This window comes from Chlamydomonas reinhardtii, chromosome 6 (genome assembly GCF_000002595.2).
Source record: "Chlamydomonas reinhardtii strain CC-503 cw92 mt+ chromosome 6, whole genome shotgun sequence".
Taxonomy (NCBI): domain Eukaryota; kingdom Viridiplantae; phylum Chlorophyta; class Chlorophyceae; order Chlamydomonadales; family Chlamydomonadaceae; genus Chlamydomonas; species Chlamydomonas reinhardtii.
The window spans coordinates 5586922-5609147 of record NC_057009.1 but is presented as its reverse complement, the minus strand read 5'-3'; the positions used below and the strand labels follow the sequence as shown (position 1 = coordinate 5609147).

Sequence of the window (22226 nt, the reverse complement as noted above, 5' to 3'; positions counted from 1 at the left end):
CTTCTTGATACAGTAGTCACACAGGCCGCCACCTGAGAACCCGAGGGGTGTGCGGCCTCGAGTGCAAGCAGACATAGGGCCCTTTTTTGGCCGCACCAGGCCTGTTACCGACCACCAAGGCACCATGAGGAGACTGGCCGAGGAAATTTTTCAGTGGCTATTTAGGTCGGCCCGCTAAAACTGCTGACCATGTCCCGCTGACTCGACTTGTTTTGCCGACTGGCTAACCCGCACATCGTTTGACACATGCAGCATAGCATGTCTTCTCTACATCTTGCGGACTGTTCGGCAAGTCCTGCTGCCTCGCGAGGGCTTTTGGAGGGCGCCACTGGTGATGTTTCTCAGTGGCGCGGCCTTCGCGGTGCTGTGGATCGTCATAGCAGTGGTAAGGCCTGCGGTGTCTTTCAAAGCGTTGAAAAGGGCGAGCAAGCTCTTCCGACAGCCCGGAACCCGGCACGTTCCGTGGCCTCTGCACGTAGCCTTTCAGTCGTGGGTCATCGGCCTGACCACCCAAGGGTGCGCACAGGGAGTCCAACCACACCGGTGGGCTCCTTGGCACCTCATGCCTCCAGCAGCATCGCACCGACACGTGTGTCTGTGCCCCACTGGCCACCCGCACGCGCTGCACGTCGCTCCCCAAACTCTTCACGCCTCCGCCCCCCACCCGTCGCACACGGACACACCTACCGTTCCGTACCGTACGGACGCCGTCACGCCGCAGGTGTGTTCCTTCCTTTTCCTCACACGCCGTGTGCGCCGCGGGCCCGACGGCGAGGAGCTGCAGGAGCCTGGCGGCGCGCGGCGCGGGCGCCCTGGCCGCCTGGCGCGCGGGCGACCCTTCCTGATCCGCGGCCGCCGCGGCAAGGGCGCGGTGGACAGCGACGGCGGCTACCAGCAATTGGTGTCGACCCACCCCGCGGCGGTGCAGAAGGGCACTTTCTCGGGTGCGTGATTGCTGCTTCCGGCTTCCGGCTTGATTGGTTTTGCTGTGTGGATTGTTTGAGTGCCAGGAGCTGGCTAGCCAGCCGCAACCCCAGGGGCGTTCGCTCGCTCTCCAGGCCACCCGTCCATGTGCCCTGCCCACGTGGCCCCCGCCCCCATCCCTGCACACGTGCTGCCACGCCAGGCCCGGTGTGGATGGTGCCGGCCACGCTGTGGGACGCCGCCGCCACACTGCGGGAGTGGCCCCCGCCCACACAGGTGCGCGAGCTGCCATGTGCGGGTTGGGGGGGCTGGCGGGCTGGCGGGCAGGATGGGCGGGAGGTGAAGGCGCCGACTGGGGGAAGCGTGGGGCGTGGCAGGGGCAGGCGTGGCTAGCTGGAGCCTGGGCGCCATGCGCGTGACCGGTGAGACCGCGATATGGTACAGCGCCCGTCCCTTCCCTTGCATCCTCGCTTCCTGCCGTGCGGACTGCATATGTTAGTGCCTGCCTCGTGTCTGCTCTCCAGGGCCCTGCCGCCATCGGCCGCAAGTTTGCCGCCACACTCATCCCGGCCGGACCCAACAGCCCGGGGGGCGGCGGCAGCGGCAGCGCGCCAGCCCTGGTGCTCCTGCCTCTGGAGCGCGCGTACACGGGCCGGGTGAGTAGGGCGTGGCTGCGGCCGCGCATGGGGCCTGCAGGAGCTGGTAGATGCGGCGGGTGGTGTTTGGACACAAGGTGGGTGTGCCTGGCATCCTGACCCCAGCACCATGCTCACTTGCGCCTCCCGCTGCCCGCATGCATACGAAACGCAGTGCGCACACTTACACGTGCATGAACTTGCGCCAACTTGAGCCTGCTGACAACGCCACACCCCTTGACATGCACGTCACATGCACATGCACGCGCGTAGGGCGGCCAGGGCGGCGCCACCGACGGCGGCCACGGCTACCTGCTGGTGGACCTGGAGGGAGTCACCATCGACCTGCTGAGGGAGCAGCACCCCAGGATGTGAGTAGTGGGGGTGGGGGTGGGGGTGGGGAGTTGCAAGGATTGATGCAGGGGGGAAGCGTAGTCTGAGCAGTGAGGAAGGTGGGGGCGAGGCGGGGCGGGTCGAGAGGGATTGTTCGCCATTTCTTAGGGAGGGGGGCACGGAAGAGTAGTACAGTAGGGGTGCCATCCTCGAGGCGCTGGTGTGTTAAAGAGCACAAGGAAAACGTTGCGCAAAGACAGTGTATGCGATGCAGCAAAGCGACGGTTTACGGATGTTACCTGAAGTTACCTCGCATACCTGCTGCGGTGAGCCGCCGGTCTTACCAACCGGAAATCGCGCAACCCCCGCTACTCTAACCTCGAGGGGGGATTAGTGTCCACACGCTCTCAAGGGTGCAAACCCATGCATGTGCTCACGGTACCGTGAGGCCCAGGCACTCCTACAATTCCTAGCTCCGCGTCGCTACTCCTGGCCGCTAAGTCCAAGCTCCCGCCCAATCCTCGATGAAAGTCTCACCTACGAGCGAATAAGAAAACAACAGAGCACAGGGCGGCAGCAGGGGAGTGTCACGAACAAGAGCGAAGGAACATGTTAGCGCGGCGGCGCACGACGAGCAAGAGCAAACACGCAGCCCAGTCCCAGCCCATTTAACTATACTAGGGGTTGCGCGATTTAGGAAAGAGACGGAGGGTGGGCGACCACGAGCAAGTAAACAGGCGGGGGACGGCATGGGCGCATGCTGGTGTGTGTGTGTGTGTGTGTGTGTGTGTGTGTGTGTGTGTGTGTGTGTGTGTGTGTGTGTGTGTGTGTGTGTGTGTGTGTGTGTGTGTCTGTGTGTCGCTGGTTGTCAGCTGAGACATGCGTCGGCATGCCGGACGCGTTGTTCGCGGTGGCCTGCGGCGTCCGGACAAGGTGCCAATCCCGCTCAGTCCGCGCTGCGTGCCTGTCTCCTCCATCCTCATCCTCCACCTCCCTCCTCCTCTCCCCTCCATCCCGGCAGGTCGCCCTGGGGCAAGCGGGTGCCCATCCAGCTGAGCCACCCCACCCGCGTGCTGGGACACGGCGAGACCACCCTGTACCTGTTCGCCGAGTCGGGTGAGGAGCTGGGCTGGGGGTCGCTTGCGCCAGTCCCATGAGAGAGCACTAACAGCAAGAGGGGCGTAGACGACAAGCGGCGGCCTGCCTGCCTGGGCTGCTGGGGGTATGGCAGCCTGCGGCACAGGCACCGGTGCAGCAGTGGGTTCCGGCACAGCCACCACACGGCACAGCCACCACACGGCCACCCAGTGCTATCAGCTGGACCCAACAGCTCTGCCCTCGGCTGCCTCTCCCACGCCTGCGACCTGTGCCTTCACCACTTCACGCCTGGGAGCCCCCCCCCTCACTTCATATTTGATACACACCATCCCATGGATGGCTACCCCCCCCCCCACACACCCGCTGCCCCTCCCCTCGCCCCCCCCCCCCCGAACCCCCTCAGGCAGCTCCAAGGAGCAGTGGTACGCCGCGCTGCGTGCCGCCGCCGACCCCTCCAGCCTGCTGGCCGCCACACAGGCGCTGTACGCAGAGTACTGCAACCACATGGCGGCACTGGGGGTGAGGGAGGCGGGGGTGGCGGGGAGGGAGGGAGGCGGGGGGCGGGGAGTGAGGGGGGCGGGGGGCGGGGAGTGAGGGGCGGGGCGGTCGCGTGTGAGGAGGATGAGGCGTGTGGGCAGCTGCGGAGGCCATGCATGGGTGCGAGTGCAGCAGGGCCGCCTGCATCTGGTGGTACTGCTAACCAATGATGTTACCACCGGCCTTCCCCACGCCACCGCCACCGCAGATTGTGGCACCTCCACCGCAGCCCCCGCCGCCGCCGGCCCCGCCGCGTGTGCCCCTCATCCACCACCTACTGCACCGCCCCCACCTGCCCGACCTCCAACACTCACACGGGTCGGGCGCCGCAGCCCTCTCCAGCCAGGCCTCCAGTGAGCCAGCCGGCGGCAGGGGGAGCCGCGGTGGCAGGAGCGGCCCTGCCTCCGCAGCCGCCACGCCGCCGCCCTCCGCGCGCAGCACTTCCAAAGACCTGCGTAAAGCGGCGGTGCAGCAGCAGGGGCAGCAGGCGCTGCAGGCGCAGCAGGGGCAGGGGCAGGGTGCAGACAAGGCTGCAGAGCCGCCGCGGCCGCGCGGGCGCAACCCGTTCGGCTTCATCCTGTCGCGCTTCGGCCGCCGGAACAACAGCGACAAGCAGAAGCAGGCGGGCAGCGAGGCGGCGTCCCGTGAGGTGTCCGTGTCTGGCGCACAGGCCGGCGGCCTGAGCCCCGCGGCGTCGCCGCTCGGCGGCTCAGCTGCCGACCTGCCGGCCCTTGGCGCCGCCGCAACGCCGCCCAGCACGGGCGGTAGCCGCCGGCAGCTGCGGCTCAGCGTAGCCGCAGATGGCAGCAGCACTAGCAGCGCGGCAGGAGGCGGCGGACCGGAGCATAGCGCTGTATCAGACATCTTCAGGGTGAGTGTGCCGTTCACGCCAGGCACGCCCGCCGGACCGGCGGCGGCGGCCCTGGTGGCGGCGCTGGCGCGCCGGCACAGTCGCCGCAGCGCTGGCGGCGGCACTGACGGCGCCATTGATGAGGCAGGCGAGGAGGGGGCAGAGCCGGAGGGCGGGAGCGTGGGTGGGGGCAGCGGCGGCGCGGGGGGCGCCTCTGACCCAGACAACGACGACCTCGACACTGCCGCCGTCGTGCAGGCCGCGGCGGCCGCCGCCGCTGCCATCGCAGCGGCGGGGTCCAGCGCGGCCCCACCGGCGGCGGCGGACGTGAAGGCGGCGGCGGCCGCCGCCGCGGCCGGGCCGCCGCTGCCGCTGCTGCCGTCCCTGGCCGAGGACGCGGAGCTCCCGGAGCTGGACGCGGCGGCGGCTGACGCGGCGGCGGCGGCGGCGGCTGAGGTGGCGGCGGAGGGCGCCGGTCAGCACGGCCACAAGCACCGGGCTGCCGGCAGCCCGGCGGCTGCCGCCGGCCTGCCGTCGCACGGCAGCGTCAGCACCTCGGGTGTGGCCCAGGACGCGATGCCGTCGGCCTTCGCGCCCGCCGCTGGCCTGGGTGATGAGGGCAGTGCGGGCGCAGCGGTGCGTCCGGAAGGCGCAGCGGAGGGGCCGGAGCGGGGAGAGCGGCCGCCGCTGGGCCCGGGGCCGGGGCACGGCAGCGCCAGTGGCGGCAGCGTCGAGGCTGCGAGCTTCACGACTTGGTCTGGATTTGACGCCCACACGCCGCCAGCAAAAGCGAGTGCGGTGACGGAGACAAAGCCAGCGACACCGGCAAGCAGCACGCCTGCGGCGGCAGCGGCCGCTGCCGCGGATGCGGCGGGCGCTGCTGTGGGAGCTGCCGCGGATGCGGCGGCGGCCGCGGTGGCGGCTGTGGCTGCGGCGGCGGAGGCGGACACAGTGCGGACGGCACACGAGCGCGACGGCGGCGGCGGCGACGGCGGGCACTCACCGCTGCTCGGTGCCATTGGGTCGCCCGCATATACACCCGCCATCATCGACGGCGACAGCGGGCCCCTGCTGCGGCCGCTGCTGCCGCTACCTGTGCTGCCGGCGTCACCGACGCCGCTCGCGGCTTCGGGGCTGGCGGCGGCGCCGCCGCCTTCGCTCCTGGCGCAACAGTCTCTGCGCCACGGCGGCAGCATGCCTAACCTAGTTGCCGCCGCCGCCGCGGCAGGGGCTGCGGCTGCGGCTGGGGCTGTGGTTGGAGCAGCAGCCGACGCCATTGCTGGCACTGGCACGTGGGACACAGCAGCAGAAGCAGCGGCGGGATCTGAGGCTGCCGCGGCAGCTGCTGCAGGCGACAGCTCTGCCATGTCATCCATGCGCCGTAGCCTGGATCAACACCTCAGCGCCAGCCGGCGCCACCACCACGCCCACTCCGCCAGCGCCGCCAGCGCCTCTGCCAGCGGCGGCGCGGCGCAGGCGCGACACGCTCAGTCGGTTTCGTCGCTTGAGGGTGCAGCCGCGGCTGCGGGCGGCATTGGTGGTGGCGGCGGCCACCCTACGCCCATAGAGCCGAGGGATAGCGGCGGTATGCCGCGTAACCTCAGCAAGCAAGACCTGAAGCGGCTGCAGAAGGAGGAGCAGGACAGAGCCAAGCAGGTGCGCACTTTGGCAGTTTGGGCTGGCAGTGGTAACTGGCAGGTGGCTGCGGTGTCAGGGGCAGGGCAGGGGCAAGGGTGCTTTGGCGTCCGTTCTGTTTGACTGGCAAGGAGGAGGCGATCAGGCGAGCGCCCTGGAATGCCCGGTGCTTGGCATAACGCAACGTCGCGACCGCAGGAGAAGGAGAGGGTGAGGGCAGCTACCCGGGCGGCGGAGGAGGCACGCAAGGCAGCTGAGCGGGCGGCGGAGGAGGCACGCAGGGCCGCGGAGCGCGCGGCACGAGAGCGGGCCAAGGCGGAGGCGCAGCAGCGCCGACTTGAGGAGGAGGCCAGGGCGCGGCAGGTAATTGTGGGGATGAACTCTTGCATGTGCAGGGTACTCCATGCTTTGCGTTGCTTATGCAGGTGGTTTAGCAACACTGTGGGGCACTGGTCCTTTTTCGTGGTCTTTTTGAGCTACCTTTTGCTTTGGGCTGACTGCAGCAAAGCAAACTCACGTGACGTGTTGTGTCGTGTCCACCCCTGTGCAAGCGCAGGCTAAGGAGCGGGCTCGCTCCTTGCAAGCCGCCCGCTCCCTGCAAGACCTGGCAGCAGCGGCAGCTGCCGCGGCTGCGGACGGCTCAGCACCCGCCAGCCCTGTCGTGCCGCCACCCGCGTCCCCCCTGCGCCATGCCGCCACCCAGCCGCCGCCATCCGAAGGCAGCAGCAGCCACCACCCCCAGCACCACAGGCACCAGAGCGCTAGCGTATCGGAAGCGGGCGCGGCAGGCGAGCCCCAAGCGGTGGAGGGCAGTGCGGGCTACGCCGCCGCTGCCAAGGCCGCTGCTGCGGCTGCCGAGCCCGCACCACCACCGCCACCGATCATTCCGAGTGTGGCAGCACCCACCGCGCCGGCACCAGGTGCGTCTGGGGACATAGTGTGGCAGCACCAACACCGTTCTGCCCATGCAAGTTTCACCCACGCAAGCACGCACGCTGTTGCCTGCCGTGTTTGCCCGGGCCTCACGCCCATCCCCGCCGCCCCCATGCCTCAGGCGCGCTGGTGGCTGGGCTTCACGGCCTCAACGCGGTGCTGGTGCGCATCGGCTTCGAGCTGCTGCGGCGGCGCGGCTTTGCGGGCATGTTACAGCGACTCATTCAGGTGCGGGCCCGTGCGTGTATGCATGTGTGCTAGAGAGGCCAAGGGAAGGGAGCATGCAGGCCTGTATGTGGATGTGCGAGTGCGTGTCTGCAAGAAAAGTTGCTACCCAGGCCCACCGGCAAGCTACGGCTGCGGCTGCTACTGCCGTACATCTTCAGCAGCGTCATGCCGCCCGGGCCGGTCCGCTGCTTCCCCCGCTCACACCAACTGCCTGACCCGCCGCTGCCGAGCTGCCGCTGCTGAGCTGCCACTGCGACCCCCGACACGCAACCCCCAACTTGCCAGCCCCCCGTCGCCCACCCACCCGCCCACTCACCGCCCGCCCCACGCGCCCCCGCCCCCCTCACCCTCCCCTACCTGCCTACGACTTCACTTCTTAATTAATCATGAATGTAACCCCCCCCCCCACACACACCTCCCGGCCCCGCAGTCCAAGCTGGACGCGGCCCGGCTGCCGGGCTTCCTGCACCGCCTGGTGCTGGAGGGCTTCGACCTGGGGTGCAGCGCGCCGCAGCTGAGGGACATGCGGGCCGTGTCGGGTGAGAGAGGGAGGCGGGGCGGGTGAGAGGGGGCGGGGCGGGGCGAATGAGAGGGGGCGGGGGCGTGTAGGACATGGCCAGGCGGGACAAAGCCACACGGGGCGCGAGCAGGGAATGGAAGGGAAGGGAAGGGAAGGGAAGGGAAGGGGGCCGGGGTTTTGCGGGTACGGGCATGGGCAAGGGCACGCCGTCGGGGAAGGCGGGAGCGAAGCCCGCACGAGGTATGCTCCAGTACGTGGATGCGCCCCACACGCCCACCCGCACCCCATGCACGCGCGCCCTGTGCCCCGGCCTCCGCAGGCCCCTTCAACTGCGCACCCGAGGGCGCCACATGGCCCCAGCTGGCGCTGCACGTGGTGTGGGTGGGCGCCGCCACTGCCAAGGTGACCACCAAGATAGACTTCGACCAGCACGGCGTGCCGCAGGAGAGACCCGGCGGGCCAGAGCGCGAGCCGGATCCCAGGCAGGGCGGCGAGCAGCAGCAGCAGTCGCAGCAGCAGCCACAGCAGCAGCAGTCGCAGCAGCAGTCGCAGCAGCAGTCGCAGCAGCAGTCGCAGCAGCAGCAGCAGCAGCAGCAGCAGCAGCAGGACAAAGCGGCGTCGCAGGCAGGGCAGCCGGCAGGCGCCGATGCCAGCAGCGGCAGCAGCCGCGGCGCCGAGGCAGCTGCGAAGTCGGGTGGGGCTGGGCAGCACAGCGGCCCTGGGGTGGCAGCCGCAGCACCGGCACAGGGAGCGGGGGCTGTCCCCGCCACGGGCGCAGCAGTTGAGGGCGAGGCGCAGCGCTCCACGACCCACGTGGCGGCGGCGCCGCAGCCGGCAGACGCCACAGGGTCAGACGCTCCGGCCGCTGGTGCGGAGGATGCAGCGGCAGCTGCCGTAAGCGGCGGCGGCGCCGGTGCCGCGGCTGCCGGGAAGCAGGAGGACGGCAAGGGCAGCGTTGAGACCTCCAAAGGCGCATCCGGCAGTGACGGTAACAAGGCCGACAAGGCGCAGGGTGAAAAAGACAAGGAGAAGGCCGACCGGGAGAAGGAGAAGGAGGGCGGCGGGCGGACGTGGTGGAACTTCGTGCCGTTCTTCTCGCTGCTGCGCAAGACGGGGCAGGCGCTGGCGTCGAACATCGCCGGCTCGCTGTCTGGCACACCCGTGGAGGTGAGGAGCACCGGGGGGTTGCAAACATGGTTGTAAAAGCGGTACAGGATGCACTGAGGAGTGAGGGGTAAAATTAGCACCGTGGCGTGATACGAGAACAGAGAAAGCAGAAGCACAACGCCGCTGCTAGCCACCCGCTGCCCACCGCACTCCCTTGTGCGTGCAGGTGCGGCTGGAGGTGACGCACTTTGAGGCCACGCTGCTGCTGTGGCTGGCGCCGCCTCCCAGCGACAGGTGCGAGGGCGTGGGTGTGGGCGTGTGAGCAAGGGTGGGCGTGCGAGTAGGCGTGGGGAGTGGGGCTTGCCTGCACGAGGCCCATGAAATGTAAGGCGGACACGCGGATGAAGCTTCCATACACATGTGCGCGTCGCCGTGCGACGTGGCTCCGCAGCGCCCCAGCTCCCGCCCGGGCCTCCAGGCCATGTGGCGTTGCCCCCCGCTGCTCCCCCACTTCGATGCGTGTCGCCGCCCCCCCCCCTCCGCCTCGCAGCCCGACGCCACGTTCATTCCTCGGTTGCTGGGCCGCCCCTGTCACACACACACACACACACATATATACACACACACACTCACTCACTTTGCTGCATCGCATACATTTTCTTTGCGCGACGTTTTCCTTGTGGCTTTTAAAACAAACACACAATACACACACAAACGGTACGGTGCGGTGCGGTGCGCGCCTCTGCGCACAGGCTGTGGCTGAGCTTCGCGGAGCCGCCCAAGATGGAGTTCAGCGTGACGCCGGTGGTGGGCAACAGGCGGTTGGCGGGGCTGGTGACGGGCCGGCTGAGCGCCTGGGTGCGAACCAAGGTGGGTCCGGCCGGCACACTCTGCCCGTGTGGCACACACGGGCGTAGCAAAGAAGGCTGCAGGCCGGCACGCTCCCGGTGCAGCTGGCGCGGCCTCACGTGTCATGGTTTCCGAGTACCGCTGTGTGTGCGGCGCTGTGGCCCCCTCCCCCGCCTCGGGGTCCTGCGAACCCACACCACCTCGCCACACAACCTGCCTCACACGGGCCCGGTCGCCTGTGCTTACTTGGCTGTGCCCTGCCCTGCCCGCAGGTGACCAACGGCCTGTCTCGCGCCATGGTGTACCCGGCCTGTGTGGACGTGCGCATGGGCAAGCTGCTGCTCTCCATCGACAGCCCCGACTCATCCATGAGGCCATTCGTGGTCACGCCGCCGGCCGGCACGGCGCCCGCCACGCCGCTGCCCTCCATGCCCATACCCACCGTCCCCATGCCCTCGCTTGCGGCCGGCGCGGCGGCGGCGCCAGGAGGCAAGGGGGTTGTGCTGGGTAGCGCTGTGTCGATGCCGGTGGCTGGCACGACGACCCGGGGCGTGACGGCAAGTGGCAGTGGACACGCTGCGCAAGGGCAGGGGCAGCAGCCGGCGGGTGCGGGTGCGGCGGCTGGCACGGCGCCACCCTGGCACCAGCGCACCGTGTCTGCGGGCGCTCTCACACCAGGCGGCGTCGCCATCAGGTGGGAATAGGCGTGCGGGTGTGGACCCAACCTTTTGTTTGCGACTCGACAGCCAGGGCACAGAGCTTCAGACGCGCAGGGTTACTGCGCCCACACACAGGCGCACACAAACCGGGTGCGCGGAAGTGCTCATCTTGCTCATGTTATTGTTGTGCTCCTGTTCGCGCAGGTCGCCGCTGCCGCCGCGCATCACGCCGCCCTCCGCCTCGGTCACGCCGCGGACAGCCGAGCCATCGCCCCTGGCCGCCGTCGCCGCCTCTGTTGGCCGCGGCGGCCCGCCGTCAGGCCGCCCGCCGCGGCCTCCGCTTCCCTCCGCTTGCAGCACCCCTGCTGGCGGCGCCGCTGCCACGCCGGGGTACATTGCTGCTGGCACCGCCGGCGCCACCTCCGCCCACAGCCGCTCCGTCAGCGCCTTCCCGCCGGCAGCGGCCAGCGGCGGCACCGGCACCCCGCCGCCGCTGCTGGCGCCGCCGCCGCCGCCACCCTCGCTAACGGCGGCGGCGCTGGCGGCTTCGGGTGCGATGCACGTGTTCCGCCGCACCTCGTCCATCCTGGGCAGCAGCGCGGGCGCCCTCACGCCCCTGGACGGCATGTCACATGCGAGCGATGAGGAGGAGCACGAGCAGGGGGACGACGAGGCAGAGGAGGAGGGCGAGGAGGGCGAGACTGGGGAGGGCGAGGACGCGAGCAGCGAGCAGGACGGGGCGACGGGCGGCGAGGAGGAGGAGGAAGGAGATGGGGAGGAGGAGGCCGGTGGCCTGCACCACCGCCCGCCCATCCACCACCACCACCACCACCACCACCACGGCCACCCGCATCTTGGCCACATTGGCTGGTCGGTGGCTGGCAGCAGTGAGCCGGGCGAGGCAGGTCGCGGCGAGCTGGGGCTGTTGGGGGCGGGCGGTGGCAGTGCGCTGCTGCTGCAGGGGGCCGCCGCCTCGCGGGCGGGCTCGGTGGGCGGTGGCCTGTCAGCCCTTGGCGAGGGTGCGGGCGCCAGCGGTGATGAGTGGTTTGCAGGGGTGGCGGAGCCGACGGATGCCGAGGCCGCGGCGGCAGCGGCGGCGTACTGGCAGCAAGTGATGGCGGAGGGAGGCGATGGGGTACTGGGGGCGGGGCCGGGGGGCGTTGCGGTGCATGCGGGTTCGGGTGGCGCGGTGGGCGCCGGTGCGAGTGCGGCTGCGCCTCGCCGAGGGGGCGGCGGGCCGTTTGGCTGGGTGCGCGGCGCGGCGCGGGGCGCGGCGTGGCTGGCGGGCGGCGTTGGCGGCGCCGGCATCCGCGGCTTGGGGGCGGTGGGGTCCGTGGTTGGGTCTGCGGTGCTGGGGCCGGTGGTGCATGCGGGTGAGCGGGCGGCGGTGGCGCAGCAGCAACAGCAGCAGCACGCCGCGGTGCGGACGCCCACGCCACCCGGCACGCCACTGCCTGAGGATGACGTTGGCACTGCAGGCACCGGTGACGTGCCGAGGTATTAAGGGGAAGCGTGCAATGGAGGAGGCGGAGGCCATACATCCGTTGATTGCTGAGAGTACTGCATTGATGAGGAAGGCCGGTTTGCCCATGCAGAACGGTCTGGGCCTGTGGGGTTTGCGACTTCGCGCCAAATACCACTTTTGCGCTTGTGTATATATGTGAAGATGCAACACTGATATTCATGCAACATTGACATAACGCGCTCTTCAAGTGCAAGAAGCGCGCGCAGTTGGCGAAATGGACGTGAAGTCGCTTGCAAAGTCCTTGGGCATCACCCAACAACATGTCCTTGGAAAAGCAAATGAACTCATACGATTACTGAAGCTCAAGCAGCCAGGGAGCCTCGGCCAGGCAAGCACAGTTTTCGGAATTTGACAGTCCGCGAAGTTTGCACCGCGTTGTGCTCACACCAGCACGCACCACACTCATCACAGGGAGAAATCTGCCGACCAGCAGTCTGCCTGGAGCTGGCCTGCCAGACGTGAGTTTTTTGGGTGCAGCAATGCTCGATTGTATTCCGCTGGAGCAAAGAACGTCTGATGTGGTTAATAACAGGACTCCTGGGAGCCGGCTGCCAGTTCGAGATGAGTTTATCCGGTTCAGCTGCTCGCCGCCCAAGGTTTACAACGAAATGTTTACACGCATCCAGCGCCTGCTGGATGTGCGGCCCGCCCTGGACCTGCGCGAGCTGGTGACCATTTTCGGGTACGCGCAGATGGGTGATGCTCGCAAGAATTCGTGGGTCTGGGTTTGTCGCGATGATGGGTCAAGCGGTGTTGGGCAGGCGGGCCCGACGCCACGCCAGCTCCTTCCTGTCCTGCTCGCCACCCCATCTCCGGTCGCCCCTTCAACGCAGCTGCCTGCAGCTTCGGCCCGCGGTGGAGCAGCTACTGCGCGCCTACAAGAGCCGCTTCCTGACCTCGCTGCCGGCCGAGGAGCGGGCGAGGGCAGACCTGACGCGGCCCGCCTTCCTAGCCGGGGCGTTCCTATTGGCCGCCAAGGTGAGTACCGAAGCCGTCCACAGCGCCCGCTTACATCGCGGTTTGCAACCCCCAGCTGGCGGCTTTCAAGGCAGAAAAAGGCCGTGGCTGTTCGAGGCTCGTGTCCAGCACGTGGTGGTGGACATAATGGTTGAGGCGGACCGCGGGGCGCTTCGGGTGCTGTACACACCACGGTGCTGTGTCCGCCCGTGTAGTGTGCGCCTGCAGACGCTCACACCCTGCCGCTGCCCTGCCATGCGCCCTGCCGCACACCACAGAAGCACAAGGCCAAGGTGGACCGTGCGGCGCTCACCAACAAGATGGGCCTCACTCGCGGCGAGCTGGAGGGCGCGCTCAAGGACATGGCGGCCCGCTGCGCCGACATGCTGCAGCCGCAGCAGGCAGCAGAGGGTGACGAGGGAGCCGGGCGCAAGCGGGCGCGGGGCGACACGGCGGGGTAGGTCGGGGGACGCGTGCGAGTGTGCGTATGGAATGGGCGGTGGACTGTCCGTGGCTGAACCTGTAACCGGGACCCAGACCCTGAAGGCTATCCGTAAGGTGTGTGTGCACAGGCGTGTGGTTTGGGCCGGTGGGGCGCGAGGCCTGGAGCGGCTGGCCGTGAGCGGCGACGCTGAGGTGTCAGGAGCCGCGCGCACCAGGGTCTGCACCGTGGCGCACCCATAGCCGGGGTTCTTGACGGACTGCTCCTGCATGCCCACCGCTGCAGGGAGGAGCAGGCCGCAGACGGACCAGCAAAGGCGCTGGGAGCCGCGACCGGCCGGGGTGGAGCCAACAAGCGGCCACGGCGGGGAGCAGCCGCAGGCGCGGAGGCAGAGGGGGAGGATGGCGAGGCGGTGAGTCTGCCCGTGCAAGCTCTGGAATTGCAGCGCGTATGCAAGTCACTTGCTTTCGGCACGCATCGGCTCCTCCGTTATGGCACGCACCCTCCCATTCCGTTGTTCCAGCATAAGCCACGCTCTCCTCCTCGCTCTTTTGCACTGGGTTTGGTACTAGCATGAGCTGGTATTCGCAACCCACCTCACCACCTGCCAACCCCTCCACTCAGTCCGCTCTGCCCCTGTGCGTTCCTCCTGCCGACGCCTTCCCACCCCCCTGCAGGCTGTGTCAGTTGCTGCAGCTCATGACGTGGCGGTGGAGGACCTGCGCCTGGTGCTGTGCGGCATACGGCCGGCAGCAGCCCCGGCGGCGGCAGCCGCCAGCCAGGACGAGCGGGAGGAGGCGGAGGCGGAGCGGCCAAAGAGCAGGAAGAAGCTCAAGAAGGTCGAGAAGGGCAGCCGGACAGAGGGCAAGGGCGACCGGAACGAGGGCGCCGCGCTGGGGAACGGGGAGGAGGAGGCAGCGGTGGTGGTGATGGCGGTGGCAAAGAAGGGCAAGTTGAAGAAGAGCAGGCGGCTGCAAGCCGAGGAGCAGGTGCCAGAGCAGGGGCGAGAAGGGCATGGCCAGGAGCTGGTGGCGGGTGCCGTGTGATTGGCTTGCGGTTATGGCGGGCCCGCAGCAGTTGTGCAGGGCTGCAGGTGCCTGGGGCATGCCGGTTGCAGGCGGCGTGAGGTGTTCGCTGGTGATGACGTAATTGCAGCGCGTGTGTAGCCGCCGCCGCCTTCGCAGGAACCGCCGCCTGTAGCACGCTGCACGTACGGGTTCTGGACACGTGATTATGGACTGCAACTCAGCGAGTCCCACTTCCACTCTTGCCTACGGGGCATGTGGGGCTGGGCGGCATTCTATGAGTTTGAAACGGGCTTCTTTGGGCCTGCATCTGGGCCGTTTCGCGGGCTTTTGGGAGTTGTTTGGTTCGTCCGTGGACGGTACCCGCCGTGCCCCGCGGTGGCGCTCATGTGGCTCGGTTGCGACTCAGGTTGCAGTGTAGGTGCTGCTCGGGGATTCCTATCAGCCGGCTGGCCTAGGTCCGTGATGTAAGGAGCTAGCAGACCTAGTCTGTTCAGCGCTAGCCCTCTTACACCGTTCCGATTGTCGCTTACTCTAGGCATAGACCAAACACATTCTTGCTTCGTGTGGAAACGCGGCGAGTGCGATGGAACCCCGGGTGCCCCAGGTCGGCTGGGCAGTGGCAGTCCGCTGGCGAGGGTGGGCTGTACTGAGTGAGTCCCGAGTTAATCAAAGCCTATGGTACCGCATCATTTCCGTGCGGGGGACCGCTTGACCAGGTACGATACGCAGGCCATTACTAATCACAACATCGTCAACCGATGGCGAGCAACTGCGGGATATCCTAACGTTGACTTGTTGGCCATGGCATGTTGCCCGGCCGTACTACCACATCCCACCCCACACATCTGCCCCGACTTACCGTATTACCTCTCCCAGAGTGCGCTTAAGTGTGCCAGCGTGCGTCTGGACTCGCACAGATGCATGTGTTCACGTTGTTGGAGACACCGAGACGCCCATCATTGCAACCCTCCGTGCTCGTACGCGGCTCACCACGCCGCAGTCATGGTGCGAGGCGAGCCCTGCCCCTATCCACCGCATAAGAGTCTGAGCCCTGGATGCAGATGACACCAGCTGGCCAACACCCCTCGCCCAACACCCTCATAACACCAAGGAAACACCCACCTCACTATGCAACACCTGCGGCTGCCGCCCCACCCTGAAAGCGTCGATGTGCATGCAACAGTAAAAGCCTCGGTTTGGCCCCCTACTTTCGCCGGCGCACTTAGGGCAGCAAATGCATGCACACTGGCAGTCCGTCTCAAGATCATAAGTTCGTTTCTGCACCTGGGTCGGAAATCCCACTTGTGCTACGAGACCTGCACCCACTCTTCGTCCACGCCTTCCCGTTGATCCTAGAATTTCCATAAATGACAATAGGCAGAAATGTTTAGCTTAGTGCCTGCAACAGAGCCTGATACTGGCATTGCCAACGTTCACCAACCAGAGTACCAGACCAGTGCTGACCAGACGACCCCACCAGGGCCCCTTCAACATATTCTGCGCAATGCCAATTCCATAAGTTACTTTCTGCTAGTGCCAGCATCAAAACGCCATCCGCGATTCAGCGCACCGTAGTGACACCCATATGACGTGAATTGATCCGAGCAGAATGTCATTGGGTGCGTCGCTTCCAAAATTCCTTCCGCATGCATTTTGGCACACAGCCGTTGCCGTCTCACGTGCAGCATTCTTCCAGCGTCCTCTCCACCATGCGTTCCATTTCTATACATCCAGTATCAGCTTGATGCGACGCGTTTACGTGGCCGCAATTCATTCAGGTAGCGTCAGTTGCGTTCCATTCCATAAGACTGCGTGCCATCAGTTCGTGCCATCGCCAAACCCATACCCTCAACCTATGTCAACCAGCCCACCACCCTTGAAAGGTATGAAGTTGTGCAACATATGTAACATTTTCAATTGCAATAAGTACACCAGCGCGCAAGCGGGTTGCGCCAGTGCACCTGCGACGGTGCCTACGCGTGTGTGCTGCAGCCTCCGTGCCTGGAACATTAAAAGAAGCGGTGTCTATTTCCTCCACCTTCCCATCCGTCACACATGTGTTGTCCTTTGGCCACCGCGGTCATGCCTGCAACACATGATTCATGCGTCCATTACGCCGCATGTGCTGTCTTGGCCTCGAGAGCCGCCGTCATCAATCCTCCTGCGGCACCTCCCCCGCATCGGGCTCCTCCGACGCCTCGCTTGCCTCCTCATCCGAACTCACCGAGTAGCGCTCGGAGAAGCGGCGGCGCCGCTTCACCACGCCCCCTCCGCGCTTGCCGACACCGGCGCCGCCAGTCGTACGCCGTGTGACCGTGCCCTCCCCATCGCTGCTGTCACTCCCTTCCGCCCCCTTCCTGCCGGCTCCTCCTCCCCCGCTGGCGCCACCACGGCGGCCCTGGCGCGCGACGGACCTGGTCTTGTACTGCAACTGCCGAACCCGCGTGAACTCGGGGTACATGGGCGTGCATGCGTCGGCGTAGATGTCTGAAATGTTGAGCGCAATCTTGGCGATCAGGTCAGTCTGCTCCGCCGGCGAGATCACGGCGCCGCCGGCGCACTCGATGGTGACGGCGCCGCCGACGCCCGCCTGCAGCAGCGTGTCGCGCATCTTCTTGAGGGTCTGCAACTTGCGCCCGGGCCAGCGCGGCACACCCAGCCGCCGGCACACCCCCTTGAAGCAGGTCAGGCTGATGCCCAGCGCGCGGGCGGCCGCCTTGATGGGCTGCTCGTAGTACTGCGGAGGGAGGGAGGGCACAACGTGCGGGATGTGCATGGAGCAAGACATGGCAGCAGGGGTTGGTAGGAGGCGTAGGAAGGGGTGGCGAAGAGGGCGGCGGCGGCGCGTGGTGGTATCTCAGATGCCGGTTCGGTTTATACCCATCACGCGGGCCTATATGTACCTGTAGTGTTACCAGTGACGCGCATGTCTGCTTGTGTCCCGTCTGCCTGCTGCATGCATCAGTGGCCCGGCCGTGCAAGAGCTGACAACAAATCCAATCTATCGCCGGCAATCCCTGCCGCCGCGTGCGCTGCTACCGTACCCACTCACCCGCTTGAGCTGCTCCAGTGTGGGCTCCTGCTGCAGCGGATGTTCTCCCAGCAGCGCCACTGCGACCAGCGGGCCCTCGTCGCCCATCCACTCCCCATCCTCGTCCTCCTCTTTGACCCGAGGGGCGCCGGTGCTGCGGCCGCTTCTCTTGGCCTCCGCAGGCAACGGCAGCGGCCAGTCCACTGCTGCGGCCTGCGCCTTGGCACGAGCCAGCAGCTGCGCGGCCTTGTCGCCAGCGCCAGGCCGCTTCTTACGCGGCAAGCCTGCGTCGACGGCAGAGGCGGCGGCGTCGCGGGCTTTCGTAGGGAGGGCCCTGCTGTCCCCATCGCCCTGCTTTTCCGCAGCAGCTGCCGGCTTCAAGTACTCGCTCGGGACGCGCCCACTGCTGGTGCTGCCGTGGAGGACCCTCAGGCCGCCGCCAGAACTCAGCAGCTGCAGGCGCTCCTCCGCCCGCCGTACCGCCGCGGCGCCCTCGCAGCCATCCGCCGGCGGCACCAGCTTTTCCACATCAGTGGAATTAATGGGGCGTGGCAGCTGCTGCTGCAAGTGCCGTTGCTGCTGCTGAAGCTCGAGCGGCATCACGTGGTCCTCCAGGCCGCACGCGTAGGTGCCGCTGGCTCCGATGCCCCTCAGCTCCATCAGGTGGCCGCGTCTGCCGCAGCAGGCGTCAGCTCCCTGCTGCTGCGCGGCTTGCTGCTGCTGCGGGCCCAACGGCGCCGGCCGGTCCAGCTGCCGCTCGATGCCGCGCGGTGCCGCGCCGCCAGCTGCCGCCGGCGGCAATGCTGCAACAGCAGCAGAGAGCGCCGCAGCGGCTCCCGCAGAGGGCTCGTATGTGGCCTTGCCGCTGCTGCTGTCCAGCGGCACACGGCTGCTGCTGCCCCGCACCCAGCAGGCACCCCCAGCATCATCAGCAGCGCTCCCCATGCCCTGTTGACCAAGGAGGCAGGTAGCGGCGAAGTCGTGAGGCAGAGGGGCCACCACCAGGGCGCTGTGAGTTGTGGTGTTGTCGCCGCGGGGGGTAGACAGCAGTGGTCCCTGCACTGCAAGTGCCTCCAGCTCCATCTCTAGCTGAATTCGCAGCGGCGGCGCGGCGGCGGTGTGCGCCTGATGACCCAGTGGCTGCGGCTGCTGCGGCAGCCACTGCTGCTGCGCCTGGGGGCCACCCGACCACCCTGCCGCCAGCTGCTGCTGCTGCTGCTGCTGCTGCTGCTGCTGCCGCCGCTCTTGCTGCTGAAACTGCTGCAGCTTAATTTGTTCCAGGCTTGTCAGCTGCAGCCAAATGCAAGCAAGTAGGGCGGGACACGATTGTCATTAGTGCAGCGGGTGGACGCAGGGCTTTCATAGTTCACGATAGCTAGCCTGCGGAGGCGTACAAGCATGCACGCACACATGCCCCGGCGGCACTACGTATGGAGGTGCATGTGCCCATGCGGCCTCCGCACCGACCCACCACTCTATCCATCGTGTCGAGCGGCGGTGTGAGTGGTGGCGTGAAGCCTGCTGGCAGCTGCTGGCAGGGCGGGCAGCAGATGCTCTCGACAGCCACCGGCGGCCACCTGGCCGGCTCCCGGCTGCCTGGGCCGCACGTGGCACCGCTGCCAGAAGCCGGCGCCGCCCCGCCGCCGCCGCCATCCGGCAGCCAGCGGCGGTGCAACAGGGACTCGCACTGCAGCTGCTGCAGCTGCTGCAACTGCTGCTCAACCTGCTGCTGCTGCTGCTGCTGCTGCATCGGTCCCAACCGCATGGGCCCAGCCTCGGCGCTGTTGCCGAGGCCGCTGCCGTGTCCACTGCTGCTGGCAGCGTCGCCGCCGGCTGCTTCTGCGGCGGCTACGGCTGCGGGCGACACGGCAATGAGCCGCTGCTGCCAGTCGTGCTGCTGGTGCACATGCAGCGCCGCAGCCGCCACCGGCGGTGCGGGGGACCCGTGGGGCTGCTGCAGGGACGACGACGACACCACGTGGGCAGGTGCGCTGCCCTGCTGCCGCAGCAGGACTCCGGTGGACCAGGCGCTGCGCAGGCTGCTGATTTGTGAGCCGCTGCCGCCAGCAGCGCCCTTGCCGCCATCATTGCCGCCATGGTCGTTAGGCAGCAGGGGCGGCGCACACAGGGCCGGCGGCGGCATGATGAGGGGGGCGCCCCAGCAGCCGGCGGGGCCAGCGCCCCAATCATCCAGGAAGTCATCCATGCCGTCCACTGCTGCACCCCGCCGCTGCCCCGGGCCTGGTAACAGGAAGCCGCCGCCGCCGTCGTGACGCCGCTTGCTGTTGCCCCCGAGTGGGTTTGCGGCGGTCAGGGGCAGCAGCCGGCGGTGGCTGAGCTCTCCGTCGCCAAAGCCCGCCGCCGGAAGCTGCGGTAGCGAGGATTGCTGCAGCTGCTGCTGTTGCTGTTGCTCGAGGAACATAGCGCTGCAGGAGGCGTGCCAGCTGCTGGCAGTGGCGAGCGCGCTGCCGCCACCGAAGCCGCCGCCGCCGGGATACGCATGCTGGAAGCCCGCGCCGTTAGCTTTAAGGGCGCTCACTTCAGCGCTGCTTGCAATGCGCAGGGATGGCATTGCGACGGGGTCCGAGATGCAGTGCGCGCCGGCGGCCCGGCCGAAGAGGCAGTCGCCAAAGCGGGTCGGGGCCAGGCCGCCGCCGCCATCAGCAGCCGCCGCGGTCGCCGCCGCCAGCACCTCCGCCGGGGTCGGTATCGGCCGCCAGGGATTCCAACTGGTGGTGGAGGAGAAGGTGGCCGGCGGCACGCTTAAGCAGCCGTCGTACCGGGCCGGCATCTCCGCCACTGCGCGGGGCGACAGCAGCAACGCAGCGCGGCTGCTGCCAGCAGCAATCCTCACAGGACCCGCTGCATGTGCCGGCGCCGGTGGTGGCGGCTGGGTGTAGCTCATGAGGCGGGCGATGGCGGCCGCTGCGGGCGTCACCGGCGGAGCCGGCGCAGCGGGCGCCGCCGCGCCAGCGCTGGCAGTTGATGAGGCGCTGCGATCCAAACACACTGCCGGCGAGGCCGTGGAGTGAAACAGGGCCTGGGATGATGACGAGACGATGCGCATCCTACTGCTCGCGGCATCCAACGCCGCGCCGAGGCCGCATGCGGTGGCGGCAGCGCCTCCCGCGATGCCCGCAGCCGGGCCTGCAGCCTGCTGCTGCTGTAGCCGCAGCCCTTGGCCGCGTGAGAATGCGGCGGCGTTGCTCTCTCCACCCGGCACGTGCGACCCTAGCGCCTCCGAAGGCGCCGCGATAGCGGCAGCAGGCGGGGTGGCGGCGCCGGAGCAGACGCGGCTCTCCTCTGCCGCAGCAGGCAGCAGGGTCCTGTGGGTCTGCTGTTGCTGGCTGCGCTGAAGGCCGCCGCCGTCCAGCAGTCCGCCGTTGCCGCAGCCGCCGGCGCTGTCGCCGGCGCCGTCTGCCATCCATAGGTCAGGAACTGAGTCCAGAAAGAGATCAGACGTCCCCAGTATCATCTGTAGACAGAGAAGAGTTAGGGAGGCGTTTATGTACCATGGCCGTTCATGCGTAAATGCTATGTGCGCATGGAGTGCCGTACGCGTTTGTGTGTGTGTGGAAACGCAATGTTCCAAGGCACCTGCTTTCTGCGGAAGCCATCCACTTCGTTCCTCACAAAGACGGGGCTTTCTCCTTCTACCCAAATCTCCAAGTATCTTCTTGCGTTTTTTCTCCATACGTATGCGCGCAGCAGCAGGTCCCTTTGCTCGACATGAAAACCCAGACGACATAAAACCCACGCAATCTATCTACTGCTGGGCAGCGAGCGGTAGCTAGTGCGTGCATGCACCCTGTATTGAGGCAACTGCGCCCCGCCCTGAAGCGCCCAAGGCTGCATCTACTGCATCCGTGCTGAATATGATTCCACAACACCAAGTCGGCCAGTTGCGTCGGTTTTGGGTCAGCCCACGCACGCGTTTCCACCTCGCTCCGTACGTCCCGTGGGAAGGACCCGCCCCGATATCCCCCCCCCCGACCCCAACAAGCGGACAAGCGGACGCGGCTCGCCATGTGGCAGAAAGAGGCGCTCTACTGTTCTGACGCCTCTTACCTTTTCTGCGGCCTCCTGCCTGGTCCGCAATTGCGGCGCGGAGCTGGCTCCGGTCAGCAGGTCCTCTAAACTGGGGCCATCTGTATGGCGGAGTTTGCGTGCGTGGGGTGAACGACCGTGCCAGCACCCAAATCGCCAAATTTAAATGGCAAGAGTGGTAACTTGGGTCTACGTCCCTTTCGACAGCTCCGCTGTGGAAGGCTGCAGCCACGGTAGGTCATGACGTCTTACCGTCCGTGTCGAGGAGCATCGGCAGGCCTGCCACAAGGCTGTCGAAAGTGTCTAGCATCGCCTGTTTGGATGCAGTTCCCGATGAGCCCGCACCAGAGTCTGCGTCACATAACCAGCAGCAGAGGCAGCCTTGCTCGCGTTTTGTGTAACGCTCAGCTATGGAGCGCGCTTGCGTCCTCGCACGGCCTCAAGAACGGCACGTGTAATAGGTTTACACTTAGCTTGCAAGGCATAAACCACCTACCGCGCACACTCGGCGGATAGACTAAATTAGTAGAGCCGCACCTCGCCACGGCTCAGGGCTGCTGGTACCGTTAGCTGATATAATGGTATCCTTGATCGCGTGCGTAAGGATGGCCACAGCAGCAGTGCAGAATTCGTTGAAGGCTTACTACTCCTGCTGGCGAGCGCCGATACCCCAGCTTCCTGAAACGCCGAAATACTTTAAAGCTACCAAGCTAGCTTGTGGTCGTCGCCGGTAGAGACGTGCAGGGCCACACCCCGTTTACACATTTTTTTAAAGACAGCGCAGGGCCTTGACATCAGTGTTGTCAGTGATTGATTAAGTGTATGCAATCACATATGCAACGATTGATAGGAGGCCGAGGCCACAAAAGTGCGCCAACACCCCAACCC

The 22226-nt window shown here is 67.0% G+C and overlaps 3 protein-coding genes across 4 annotated transcripts; 2 read left to right on the top strand and 1 right to left on the bottom strand.

Annotated features, from left to right (window-relative positions):
- Positions 1-42: 42 nt before the first annotated feature.
- CHLRE_06g285700v5 (uncharacterized protein) lies at positions 43-11918 on the top strand. Its single transcript, XM_043063338.1, has 18 exons — positions 43-165; positions 253-385; positions 722-944; positions 1127-1200; positions 1449-1580; positions 1833-1930; positions 2914-3008; positions 3394-3509; positions 3736-6033; positions 6211-6375; positions 6569-6932; positions 7067-7173; positions 7604-7712; positions 8013-8860; positions 9027-9094; positions 9553-9670; positions 9922-10343; positions 10513-11918. Exons 1-18 carry the CDS (start codon positions 125-127, stop codon positions 11810-11812), a joined length of 6711 nt encoding a protein of 2236 aa, XP_042924044.1. The 5' UTR covers positions 43-124; the 3' UTR covers positions 11813-11918.
- A 50-nt stretch (positions 11919-11968) lies between these two features.
- On the top strand, positions 11969-14928 carry CHLRE_06g285650v5 (uncharacterized protein). The gene is made up of 7 exons (XM_043063337.1): positions 11969-12161; positions 12245-12291; positions 12366-12515; positions 12667-12811; positions 13069-13247; positions 13518-13644; positions 13910-14928. Exons 1-7 carry the CDS (start codon positions 12048-12050, stop codon positions 14276-14278), a joined length of 1131 nt encoding a protein of 376 aa, XP_042924043.1. The 5' UTR covers positions 11969-12047; the 3' UTR covers positions 14279-14928.
- A 2-nt stretch (positions 14929-14930) lies between these two features.
- Positions 14931-22152, bottom strand: CHLRE_06g285600v5 (uncharacterized protein). 2 transcript variants are annotated; one of them, XM_043063336.1, is made up of 6 exons: positions 21835-22152; positions 21591-21689; positions 21360-21439; positions 18763-20766; positions 17313-18581; positions 14931-16997 (listed from the first exon to the last, which is right to left on the bottom strand). In XM_043063336.1, exons 2-6 carry the CDS (start codon positions 21646-21648, stop codon positions 16413-16415), a joined length of 3996 nt encoding a protein of 1331 aa, XP_042924041.1. In that variant the 5' UTR covers positions 21649-21689; positions 21835-22152; the 3' UTR covers positions 14931-16412. The 2 variants fall into 2 exon arrangements, with proteins under 2 accessions (XP_042924041.1, XP_042924042.1); XM_043063335.1 differs by having other exon boundaries at positions 21876-22152.
- Positions 22153-22226: the final 74 nt, after the last annotated feature.

Bases quoted from the DNA above. Each gene is read 5' to 3' on its own strand.
- CHLRE_06g285700v5 (XM_043063338.1), top strand. From the start codon at position 125: ATGAGGAGACTGGCCGAGGAAATTTTTCAGTGGCTATTTAG. The intron at 386-721 runs GTAAGGCCTGCG...GTCACGCCGCAG, and splicing joins TGTGGATCGTCATAGCAGTG to GTGTGTTCCTTCCTTTTCCT. The intron at 6,034-6,210 runs GTGCGCACTTTG...TCGCGACCGCAG, and splicing joins AGCAGGACAGAGCCAAGCAG to GAGAAGGAGAGGGTGAGGGC.
- CHLRE_06g285650v5 (XM_043063337.1), top strand. From the start codon at position 12,048: ATGGACGTGAAGTCGCTTGCAAAGTCCTTGGGCATCACCCAACAACAT. The intron at 12,162-12,244 runs GCAAGCACAGTT...CACTCATCACAG, and splicing joins AGCCAGGGAGCCTCGGCCAG to GGAGAAATCTGCCGACCAGC. The intron at 12,292-12,365 runs GTGAGTTTTTTG...GGTTAATAACAG, and splicing joins CTGGAGCTGGCCTGCCAGAC to GACTCCTGGGAGCCGGCTGC.
- CHLRE_06g285600v5 (XM_043063336.1), bottom strand. From the start codon at position 21,648: ATGCTAGACACTTTCGACAGCCTTGTGGCAGGCCTGCCGATGCTCCTC. The intron at 20,767-21,359 runs GTAAGAGGCGTC...CTCTGTCTACAG, and splicing joins GGCAGGAGGCCGCAGAAAAG to ATGATACTGGGGACGTCTGA. The intron at 18,582-18,762 runs GTGGGTCGGTGC...ATTTGGCTGCAG, and splicing joins TCGACACGATGGATAGAGTG to CTGACAAGCCTGGAACAAAT.